The sequence below is a fragment of the Drosophila eugracilis genome, unplaced genomic scaffold (genome assembly GCF_018153835.1).
Source record: "Drosophila eugracilis isolate 14026-0451.02 unplaced genomic scaffold, ASM1815383v1 contig_1864, whole genome shotgun sequence".
NCBI classification, from domain to species: Eukaryota; Metazoa; Arthropoda; class Insecta; order Diptera; family Drosophilidae; genus Drosophila; species Drosophila eugracilis.
Window position 1 is genome coordinate 1 of NW_024572715.1, and position 12,892 is coordinate 12,892.

A 12,892-nucleotide genomic window follows, 5' to 3' on the forward strand; every position below is an offset into this window, starting at 1 on the left:
GAACTTGCTGTTCCAATTTTTGTTCTTGTACTAATAGTTTCGATATGGTCCTGAATTCCCCTGAATAAAACCGTAAGCTCTGAAAAATTTAACCCATCATTGGATACGGGAATCCAAATACCGGCCATCCAGCCTTTGGGTATCGGGAATGGAATAGGATACTGTTGGGTACTTTCTGTCCACCCAAACTGAGATCAAACGCCAGTCTGCGACTCCGTTATAAGATTATCTTGTTTTCCTGGCTCCTGTTTTGGAAATTCCTGAACCTCTTTGCCCTGGGACTCAGTTAGTCTTTGACCCTTCATCTCTAGGTCTGTTTCCACCAAGGTACCCAAATTCTTTTCTCTCCGGGCTATTTTATAAGCCCTAGCTATATTGTTCAGCTCTATGTTGCTGATAGTTACCCCTATCCGTCCTCTTAAGGCTAAAACAAAGGCGTTCAAGGCCATTTCCTCATACCATCTAGTATTCTCGATCCCCAACAACATACCTTGCTCGCTAGACTTGACAAGACTCACTAGGGCATTCTTCAGGGTCATGATGTTGGCTTATAAGGCCTCCAATTCTAACTTCTTCTCCCTAATATGGGTCAATTCCATAATCAAATCCTGCTCAGATCTTTTGTCTTTAAAATTTCATAATTTGATCCCATTTCAGCTCCGATTCATCTTGATCGTGGACTTTATCTGCCGCTTCTACAACTTTGTTCCTCACCGCTCTGAGTGCGATTACGTCTACATTCGATCCTTCGCATTTCATTAAGCTTAGCACCTGCTCCAATGCTCCTATAAATCCATCGAATTTACCAGCGTCTCCCTCATACTTCGAGATAATTTCTTCTACGTCTATTACCTTAATAGCTTCTAAAACATTTGTCGTCGTTATTGCTGCATGTCGAACCTCCTTTGTCATAATAAATCTAGATTTAATTCCATTGAGCTGTACTGTATGAGCGATTTGTGTTTAGTAGAATCTAATGTGAGCTTAATTCAGTGTATATTTAGCTTAGCTAATGAGTATCTTATTGTGTTATTCGTGTCTTTTGTTTCTTTTAGTGTGTAGATGCGTGAGTTACCGTGTGGTGGAATAGAGTTTTGGAATTAGTTTTAAATAAGTCCTTTTCCTCTCAAATTGAAATTTAAATAAATAGTATTTATTTCTCATCTTCCAGTCCTTATTACCCATCGTGCTGAAGCTAGTTGATCTGCTGTGCGGACAGTCATTGCCATCGGGGTATTCTTCTCTAATTTCTTGTTTTGGTCAGCCCCATGCTAAACGACCACCCAGTTTGTTACAGTGTATCGCCTAATACATGTCTATAGTCTCATCTGTTTTTTTTCGTTCTTTACTTACCAAATTTTCTATGTTTTCTTTTTCTTATTTTTATTAATATATTTCCTTCCATTCCCATGCTAAACAAACGCCTGTGCATCTCAGTACGCCGTCTAATATATGTTAATGGATTCATATCATTTTTATTCTTTTATTATTCCATAGAATTAATACCTCTTCTTGCTAAGCGGCCGCCGTGTGCTTCACAGGTCCACCTAATACAAGTGAAGTCATAATTAATATTAATCTTTTAATTGTTTACAGTACCTTTACCTCCTCCCCTGCTAAACAGCCGCTCTGTGCAATATACTGCGCCGCCTAATACATGCAACTGAATAAAATACCTTGTTTGAATTATAAATCTTGTCCTCGAATTTCTAGTCCGTTGCACCTTCGTTACACTGTACCTAAACCCATCGAGCCACTCATTCCTCTTCTGTATTAGCTTGAACCTGTCGAAAACAGCTGCCAACACGACTAGAGTCGTCTGCAACTCCCTCTCTGCCATTCGCCAACGATCGGCCATTTCAGCGAGCTGTTCGGTGCGCATCGAACCATCGACAACCACAACGTCTGCCGACGCTTGCCTAAAGCAGACCGTTCGATCGAACTGGTTAAATGGTTAAATGGTTACAATTTATATCTTGACTGGCGAAAGAAAGAGTCTCATACATGTTTCATATTCTTTACTTTACGAATAAAGGCATCTAAAAATCTTGTGATCCCGTATTTTTTTATGGAAATTTAAATTTATTTTAATCATATCTGTTACTTTTGACATAAGTAGTTTGTGAGCTTATCACTTAGTAGTAAATTCTGGCCAATAATTTATGTAGTATTTTTGTGTCCTCCCATCAAACAACCTTTCAAGCCAATTGTCTAGGCTATTTAGTAAATTTTCCTCTAAAAGAATATTTGATTCTGCCTCAGATTCTTCAGAGTAACCTCTTTCCAGAAACGTTCCAACTTCAGGGTCCTCAGTTGGGTCCAAAAGTATTTTTGTGATTTTTAAGATTCTCTGAAATTGAATAATAAAACAATAAATTTATAAGGTATTAAGGGAAACAGGATTTGTAAGTATAGCTATATAAATTTTAAAATTTAATATTAAAAGCTCATAATTCAAGTATTTGATTTATAATGTAGATAATATCGGTCACGATCTTATTATTTATCATAAATATGATGTATTAGGAAGCGAATCTATCACATCTATATATAAAAAAATGTTCTTCGAGATAATCTTCATACACAACCAAGTTAGTTGAGCACTTTCATATTTATTAATATGATTGTAGCTATCTCTCAAAATTCGATAACTTTGTATAATCATTACAGGTCATGAGAAGTTGCCCAACAACTAGTTTAGCTAGTGCTTGTCAGTATTGACATCAATTTTAAGTGCCTAGGGGGGTAAGGCCAAATATAAACACTAACGTGTGACAAATCCAAATCACAGAACTAATTCCTTCAGAATTTCAGAATTGAATAACTAACAACTTTAAGATCTTTTTAATTGACTTTAGGAAATGATTATATTGGGTTTACTCCGGACATTAGGGGAGATGTCGAAATGTTTGCTGACTCGACGTGGTGATGTGATTCACACATATTCACATTCTCTTCCGAAGCGAACGGACGTGTTTTTCTACTCTCGCTTATCTTTGTTGATTATTTGTGAATATAAACTTAAACCTAATCAAAACAATCGGCAGACTTTGCCCCGTGCAGACGTGTTTTCTCAGCGCTCCTACAGTGTGTTTGTAAGCGTTATAACAAAGGGTAAAAAAATATTAAAATAAAGGCGAAAGGACGCTGTCAAAAAAACATAAGGAAAACTGAACAAATGCCGGCAACCAAGCAAATAATTAGTGCACCCGGTAAACAAACGACTCAAAGCCGCGAAAGACAACAACAGCAACCAGCGCTCGCCTCGCCGATTCTCTGTTGCTCGAAACAACGCGTACTTTTCGTATGTCTCTCCGGAGCCAAAAAGAAGTGCAATGTCTTTGACTGCGACCGAAGACGTCCGCTCTCTGTCGCCCCGACTCCTAACCCCAAGCAGCGTTGTCGTTACTCAGTCTTGGAGCTCACAATGCCCTTCCCCCTCTCCACGATCGATGCACTGACGTCAGCTTGGGCAATCTCTTCTACGGTGTCATTGGTAACTACCGTTTCTGCAAATACAACAACAACTGCGTCTACATTGGAAGAGCCACATAAAAGAAACGGCCCCGTGCAATGCACTAATTGTCAGGAGTATGGGGCTTACTGTTCACTTCGAACAGTCTGTGTAGCTTGTGGAGACTTCCACAATTCGGCCAACTGCCCTGCCAACAAAGAAGACCCCAAAAAGAACAAATGCGTTAGCTGCCAAGGTAACCACACGCAAACTACAGAGGCTGCCCGTTTTACAAGGAGATAAAGAACCGAATGCGTAAAGTGACAGCAACGCGTCATCAGAATACCCAAAATGTGTACAATTACTCGAGTACGACGCCGGAAGTATTATCTGCAAGCTGCAAGATCCTCACTGGGTCAACTAAATACCCAGAAGGGCTCCAAATACGCCGATGCCCTTCGATTAGGGACGGAAAACCCACTACAGCCTAATCTAGGAAACGCTCAGCAGACCCAACTTCAGTCGCAAGGCACTCTGGAATCTATGATGATCACCATGCAACAAAGTATGATGGAATTCATATCATTCATGAAAACGACCATGCAAACACTGGTTCATAACCAGAACATGGTGCTACAGCTACTTGTAGCTCAGCAGTCCAAATAAGAGATGGCAAATCTACGAATAACGATGTGGAACGCCAATGGCGTCCAAATAAATTGAAAAAATCTATTGTCATTATGAAACCGAAGCCCGGAAAAGACCATACAATTTCGTCATCCTACAGACCAATCAGTCTATAATCGTGTTGGTCTAAGTTGTTCGAAAAATGTCTTTTAACTCGCAATACCATATCTAGAAGCACACAATGTTATCCCTGCTCATCAATTTGGCTTCCATCAAAACTATGGAACAATTGAACAAGTAAACAGAATAACATCAGAAATTCGCATAGCCTTTGAGCATCGGGAATACTGCAGCGCAATATTCCTCGATGTATGTCAAGCCTTTGATCGAGTGTGGCTAGATGGTCCCATGCACAAAATTAAAACGCACTTGCCTAGATACACTCATAAGATTCTCGACTCCTATCTATAAAACAGAACCTCCGCAGTAAGGTGCAACACAACAACATCCGGTGACTACATTATCGAAATAGGAGTCCCGCAAGGAAGCGCGATAGGGCCTACTCTGATATTCCCACGAATTAGCAGCTAACAACATCTACGTTCGCTGACGACACCGCAATTTTAGGTCGCTCGGGGTTCCAAGGCCGAGCCACAACACAGCTAGCAAATCACCGCCTCGTAGTAGAGAGGTGGCTATCTGATTGGCGGATTAAAATAAATGAACAAAAATATAAACACATAACGTTTACCCTCAACAGGCAAAGTTGCCCTCCACTATCATTGAATAACACGCAGATTCCCCAACTTAACGATGTAACGTATCTCGGCGTCCACCTTAACAGACGACTAACCTGGAGAAGACACATCCAATGCAAAAAAGAACATCTAAAACTGAAAGCCAACAGCCTCCACTGGATGCCGTCTACAACGTAACGACCTGCCAAGCCAGCAATAACATTCAGGCCCCCTTTAGCATTCAGGCCCCTAACTGTTAGTTAGATTAATTAGTTTTAAGATTTGATACACTTATTGTTAGTCTCCAAAGGGAGAAGATTCAATAAATTAATAGCAAAGTAAAAAAAAAAACCTATACTAATTACATTTGATTTAATATTATATAACCTTGAGCCATTTCTCTTCTGCGCAGTGAACTAAACTATGTAGCGTATATGTTTTGTTTAAACTCTCAAATTACTTAAATTTTTTTTACATTCTCTTTTTTCTCGTCTTTTGCGATAAACGGTTCCTATCCCGCTTGCGCCTCTCTCGTGTGCTTATCTATACCTAATCTTGATTTTAATCTATTCCCTCCGCTCCCTCTCCCTTCTTACAGTGTGCACATCTAACACTTATCTTGTTTTTATTCTTTTTTTCTGTTCTCGCACAGTGGGCTTTTTTTTGATTAAATAGTGTTTCAAAATAATATTTATATCTCATTATGTCTGAAATTGTCTGCTATTTTAAATCTTGTAATAAAATAATTAGCTTTGCGATAATGTGGTTCATGCCAAATGTGCCAATTTTCTTGCCACCGTATCGGACGTTTTGGCCCGAGGCGATTCCGGCTTACATTACTGCTGTGAAAGTTGTCGAAGGACTCTAAGGGAAATGAGATCCTTTATGCGGCAGACAAAAAATGGGGTTCGTGAGGTGCTCGGCGCTTTTCGCAAAGCCAGCGATTTGCTCTCGGTGCTGGACACCCAATTTAATAATGTCCAATTGTTAAATGAGTCTCCAAAGCGTAAAAAATCAAACTCGTGTGTGCCGCAGATCACTAGTTCCCTTCTCCCTCCCACTTCTAACCTTCAGAACACTGAAGCGTCGCCGCAGCTGTTTAGAACGCCTGTGGCCATCACTCCGGTGAGTACGAAAAATTCGGCATTCGATACACTGCAGGGCAATTTCGTGCCCGGACCACCGGCGTGCAGTGGCAGTGCAGGATTAGAACCAGCTGCACCAAAGCCCCTAAGCGTAATCCCACCTGAGAAACATATATTCGATTCCCGGCTTTCCGATGATACGTCTGAGGCGGCGAACCGAAAGCCAACATCAAGGTGGATGACATAACTAAATTTAAATATCATTATAATAGGAAAGTATCATCATTTAAGATACGCGTCCCGGTGGAATTTTACAATATGTGCTCAACCAAGTTCTGGCCGGATCAGATTTTCGTCCAAGAACATCAACCGGGACATAAAAAAAGAAAATTAATCTACCTCTACGCAAACAAAAACGACTGAGCAGCCCCTGGCAAAAAACTAATATCTTCTCTCCCTCTTTTCTATCAGAACACAAGGTGGTTGCGTTCTAAGCTTCCTACTTTGTTTTATGAGAGTCTTTCTTTTGCATCCCAAATAATTGTTTTTACCGAAACATGGCTAGTTTCGGAAATTCTTAGCTCTGAAATTTTTCCGAGTAGGTGTGCTACATACAGGCTTGATCGATCACTCGGATCCGGGGGTGGAGTGTTAATTTTTCTTGACTCTAAACTCGTATTCGAGGAGATTAATCTTCAATTCGGTGATATCAAATTCATTTGTGTTAAACTTTTGCTTCCTGGTAGGTGTTTATTTATTACGTGTTCTTACATCCTTCCCAAGTCCGGAACATCCACGTATGAGTTGCACGTAGCGTCCATACAATCCGTTTTTACGTAATTATCAGATATGGATCAGCTAGTAGTTCTGGGTGATTTTAACCTAGTTTAGCTTTAACACTCTTCTTACATCACGATTTTTTTGGAGTTAGACATGACCCGGGAACAAATTAACCATGTTAAAAACACTTTGGGTCAGTTAATCTATCTATGACTAATCTCAGATTCGGACTCCGTATCTATACCTAGGGTTCCACCACTTACACGCCCAGAAAATCTTTATCATCCCACTCTGGAGCTGGCGATCGATGCTGGACCACTCCAAGCGACTGAGCCTACTAGGGCTGTCAAAAATGTTCGCTGTTTTAGCATGTCAGACTTTCTTAAACTTAACATTCTTATCTCTGATTTTGATTGGTCCGATATCTACGCATGCAATGATATAACTTCAGCTTTAAACATATTTTACCATGCTTTAAACCTAATTTTTGATATATGTTTTCCAATAAAGTACCCGCCCAGACAGGATAACCCTCCTTGGTTTACCAAGGGCTTAAGCTTAACGCTCAGTGTTATAAAAATTATTTAGCTCGTTGTAGGACCCAATTTACACAGGATCCGAATCCATTTTATAATTTCGTTAAGACTAAGCGTAAAATAATAACGTTTCCTTCAGCACTAACGTTTAAAAACTCAACGGCGAGAACTGATCAGGCACGAATGCCGATATGTTCCCCAAGTTTTTTCAAACCACATATTCACCTTCGACAACCGCTAGGCAGCCTTATGTCTACGGTGTTTTTCTACGGTAATTGTTTTTACCGAAACATGGCTAGTTTCGGAAATTCTTAGCTCTGAAATTTTTCCGAGTAGGTGTGCTACATACAGGCTTGATCGATCACTCGGATCCGGGGGTGGAGTGTTAATTTTTCCTGACTCTAAACTCGTATTCGAGGAGATTAATCTTCAATTCGGTGATATCAAATTCATTTGTGTTAAACTTTTGCTTCCTGGTAGGTGTTTATTTATTACGTGTTCTTACATCCTTCCCAAGTCCGGAACATCCACGTATGAGTTGCACGTAGCGTCCATACAATCCGTTTTTACGTAATTATCAGATATGGATCAGCTAGTGGTTCTGGGTGATTTTAACCTAGTTTAGCTTTAACACTCTTCTTACATCACGATTTTTTTGGAGTTAGACATGACCCGGGAACAAATTAACCATGTTAAAAACACTTTGGGTCAGTTAATCTATCTATGACTAATCTCAGATTCGGACTCCGTATCTATACCTAGGGTTCCACCACTTACACGCCCAGAAAATCTTTATCATCCCACTCTGGAGCTGGCGATCGATGCTGGACCACTCCAAGCGACTGAGCCTACTAGGGCTGTCAAAAATGTTCGCTGTTTTAGCATGTCAGACTTTCTTAAACTTAACATTCTTATCTCTGATTTTGATTGGTCCGATATCTACGCATGCAATGATATAACTTCAGCTTAAAACATATTTTACCATGCTTTAAACCTAATTTTTGATATATGTTTTCCAATAAAGTACCCGCCCAGACAGGATAACCCTCCTTGGTTTACCAAGGGCTTAAGCTTAACGCTCAGTGTTAAAAAAATTATTTAGCTCGTTGTAGGACCCAATTTACACAGGATCCGAATCCATTTTATAATTTCGTTAAGACTAAGCGTAAAATAATAACGTTTCCTTCAGCACTAACGTTTAAAAACTCAACGGCGAGAACTGATCAGGCACGAATGCCGATATGTTCCCCAAGTTTTTTCAAACCACATATTCACCTTCGACAACCGCTAGGCAGCCTTATGTCTACGGTGTTCCGCAGTCGAATCTCGTCCCGCGACCTTTTCTGTCTAAGAGTGGATCTTCAGAGTGTTAAGCCGACCTTTTCCCCAGGCCCCGACGGCGTTCCCGGCTGTGTGCTTAGGTACTGCGCGTCTTCCATGTGCAATGCTGTCGAGAGAGGCTGTAAATGAAACGAGCGTCTGACGTTGTTGAGTTGATATTTCAAACTGATTTTTATTCGTTCAAATCCTAGCTTAAATAGTTAACATGAGAATGTACATTTTTGATCTTAGTTCTAGACCCACGCATCGGACAGTTCCCGATCGTGGGAAATACTCTAAGTGCCATAAGGGAGCACACAGTCACCCCGATAGCACATATGGTATCTTTAACAAACCCAGACCGCTCGCAGGAGGTCATATTTTGGTTTGCTTGTATCTACGTAGGCCCAAGTGGCGGTTGTACTTATAGATAGACAAGTGCAGTACATTGCTGCAAAGATTCTTACGAAACATATGCATCAGAGAACGTCAAGGGTGTCTTTTTTCGGCACCCGAATCACACTTATACATTTCGAGTGTTTGTCGCACTCATGAACAGCAAGAATAGAGCACACACCCGAGTGCACAGATCGCTTTGTGTGTTTGGAGTGTTTGCGTTTTTGTCACCCACTCAATTATATGCACATGATTCTAATGCACAGACACCCAACACACTCATAGCAAATGAAGGGAGGGTGTCTCAGACACCATGTTTTTGGGATGAGTGAGTCTGGTGTCTTTAAATGATTCGGGTGTCTTCAAATGATTCGAGTGTTTCGGGTGTCTTCAACTTATCTGAGTGTTTCGGGTGTCTTCAGCTGTATTGCATGAGCAGGTCATTGAGGGTTGACCGAATAATTTGACATGAAAGAAAGGAAGGAAATCTCGGGCTGCTTGTATTTACGTAGGCCCAAGTGGCGGTTGTACTTATAGATAGACAAGTGCAATACATTGCTGCAAAGATTTAGTACGAAACATATACATCTTATTTATGTATTAACGTGTTCGTGTGTTCCTTCTGAACATTCTGCCAAAAGCCGGCAAAACTGACATAAGATTTACATAATTTATTGCTTATGTATAATTCTGCTTAAACGATTTAGTGGATCGTAATTATTTATTTCATTTAATTTTTTTATCATAAATCTTGCTTATTTTGTTTATTTATATTTTTTCTTTTTAACCATTAGTTTTTCTTATAAATTTAATTAACATTGGTTTGAATTTGTCTTTCTTAATAATAAAAATTATAATACTTCGTGTTCTTATGAACATTCTGCCAAAGGCCCGGCAAGCTTGATATTTAGTTAACAATATATTTTATTTTCGACATTTGTGTAAACAATGATTAAGTGGACAGTACATTTTTATAATTTTAAACATATTTATATAATATATTATATATACAGTCTGCACATAATTTATTCGTACACCCATGAGTTGCACGTTTATTGCCTAATATCTCGAGAAATACGTAACGGAAATTAAAATGCAATATCTCAAATGAAAGGAACACATTTCGAGAATATATTTTGAACATAAAATTAACAAGTTTTAACTTTAATACTACATAATTTCTTTAATAACACAAAAAAGTAATTTTTTTACGCACAAAAATTATTCGTACACTTCATAAAATGTTAAAAAAAAAACAACAATTCCAAAGATTTAAGCACTTTAATCTTTAGTGGGTCCATCGTTGGCCTTAATGGAACCTTGTAAACGTCGACACATGCTTTTTATAAAGTTGTTCGTCTCGTCAGCATCAGTTCCATCGAGGATATGTTGTCCTTTTCTGGAGGATATCCCAAAAATGTTCTATGTGGTTCAAATCTTGTGATTTAAGAGTCGGTTTTTGCTCCTTGCAGTGACATAAAAGCCACTATTTCACAAAATACGACAAATATATCGGGTCGTTATCTTATTGAAATACGAAAGACGCTGGATTCTGTCCAAGTTTAAGGGCACTTGGAATTAAATTTTGGCCTAAAATGTCTTTATACATAAATTTATTAATTTTATCTTCCAAAACGACCATTCGACCCACTCCACCTGCAGCTGTACACCCATAAACCATCACATTCTGCCCAACGTGCTTAAAAGTTGGAATCAAGTTTTTTCCTTCGTGGCTTAATTAGCCTTTTGACTACTTTAAAGGGACCGCCGCGTCCAAAATTTTTAATTTTTGATTTGTCAATAAATATAACGTTTTCCCAAAACAATTCCGGCTTCCTTACATGCACTTTTGCGATCTCCAAACGCATTTTTTGTTATAATCAGAAATCGATGGGTTTTTACGAACAACTCTACCATGTATACCAGCATTGTGCAGGGTGTTCCGGATGGTTTGGGAACAACATTTTTTTCTGAAGGCTTCTCTAGCGTTTTAAGAATTGTTGTAGATGTTATTCTGGGATTTTGTAATGGTGCATTTACAACTGTATGCTCCTCCCGTGGTGTCAATATGTGGTTCCTTTCAGATTTTCTATGTTCTACTGCAAATTCTCCAGTGATTATGTATTTTTTTTATAAAACTTCGCATTGTGGAAGGTGACTTGACAATATTTCTACTAGTTTCGGGTTAATTGCGGTTCGCTAAATATAATTTTATTATAGTTTTTCTAAAATTGAAGGATAAGACTTGACCCCGACCCATTTCGTCCAATTACAGCCAAAAAAAAGCAGCGAAACTAACAAAACAACTTTGAGAATAGTACACCGAAGTTTGCTCCGAAGTACAGTTCAAAAAAGAATCGCGGATTACCGTTGGATTCAGAAATATAAGTCAAGAATGAGAAGTGTACGAATAATTTTGTGCGTACAAAAATGACTTTTTTTGTGTTATTAAGGAAATTATATAATATTAAAGTTAAAACTTGTTAATTTTATGTTTAAAATATATTTTCGAAATGTGTACCTTTCATTTGAGATATTACATTTTAATTTCCGGTACGTATTTCTCGAGATATTAAGGAATAAACTTCCAACTCATGGGTGTACGAATAAATTATGTGCCGACTGTATATAATGATATATACATTTACTTAATTATTTGACATTAAATTCCTGGCAACGGGCCGGCGAATGTTATGGCTTCTAATCTTTGCCTAATCAAACATTTTTTTACAAAATATATTATCAAAACTAACATAGCTATCAACGAAAATATAAGACTAGCGTGTCCGGAATGGAAATGCAAATCTTTCAATTGTGTATGGTTTTCTTTCAGATCTTTAATTTCTTTCTTTAATTTTTTAATTTTAATTGTATGATTTAATAGGTTTAGTTTTAAGAGATCCCACATAATTTTAGGAACTTCACTAACATCTCCTATGTATGGTGTTGACAGAACCTGTTCACTTTCCGATTGAATATTATGATGTGCTATTAAAATTTTGTCATCCGTTCTTGCAGTACAATACGACGCAATACTGAAGATCCCTTGCTCAGGCAGCTCACTAAACTCCAATTGAGAGCCAGTACATTGTACCCATTGTAAGCGGAACCTTAAACAGCCAACTACTAGCAATTCGAAGCTCTATTTGGTTTTAACGGTTGAACCTCACATGCGTTGTCATTCGCGGAGTTCCAGGGCCAACTTCCTTTGCATATCCTTTTACCTTGTTGCCATTTTTGACATTGATTTAAGGTTGCTTCACTCATTAAATGATATGAATCGATTTCAAAATTATAAATCAAATATTGGGAAGTTATGTGTACCATTATCATTTGTTCTACAATCCTAACAGGCAACGGTTTGTTCTACAATCCTAATAGGCAACGGAATTAGACTGAACAACTTAGACGGATGCCTACTAATCAAAGGCACCTTTGCACTGATGATTCATATTTTCTTCTAATTGTTCCCTGTCATCTTCATCCATTATACCAAATAAAATATGATATAATTAACCCATAAACTCGGAAAGAGCGCGCTAGGTTCTGGATCTTGGTTGCATCATGAATAATTTATTATTCTCTTCTAGTTCTAATAACTGATTTTTTTTTTTTTTTTTTTTTTTTTGCTTTGCTTTTATTTATTGAATCTACTCTTAATTTTGAGACTAACAATAAGTTGACGAATCCTAATATTAAAATTTAACTAACAGTATACTAAGACTGCATTCTGGTTGCGCGTCCCTCAGGTCGGTCGCTGGGTGGGTAGGTCATTGCGACGAAGGCGTGATTGGTTGCTTAACCTTGTTAGACCTCTCGCCAGGTGGTTAGGGTGCACCGATAGCTTGGTGAAGTACTTTACTTTTTGTTATGCGATCACTTTTTTGACTGGTTGAATGTTTAAGTCGCGGTGTGTGTTTTCGTTGCGAACATACCACGGTGCCCCGGTGATTGTTC

At 38.6% G+C, this 12,892-nt stretch overlaps 1 protein-coding gene across 1 annotated transcript in view; it reads right to left on the minus strand.

Moving 5' to 3' along the window:
- Nucleotides 1-2,052: 2,052 nt before the first annotated feature.
- Nucleotides 2,053-12,892, minus strand: part of LOC108111893 (dnaJ homolog subfamily C member 16) — a 114,507-nt gene continuing 103,667 nt past the window's right edge. Inside the window, exon 8 of the mRNA XM_041817719.1 lies at nt 2,053-2,350. Within this exon, the coding sequence (XP_041673653.1) occupies nt 2,132-2,350 (219 nt within the window). The 3' untranslated portion in view covers nt 2,053-2,131. The remainder of the gene's footprint in view (nt 2,351-12,892) is intronic.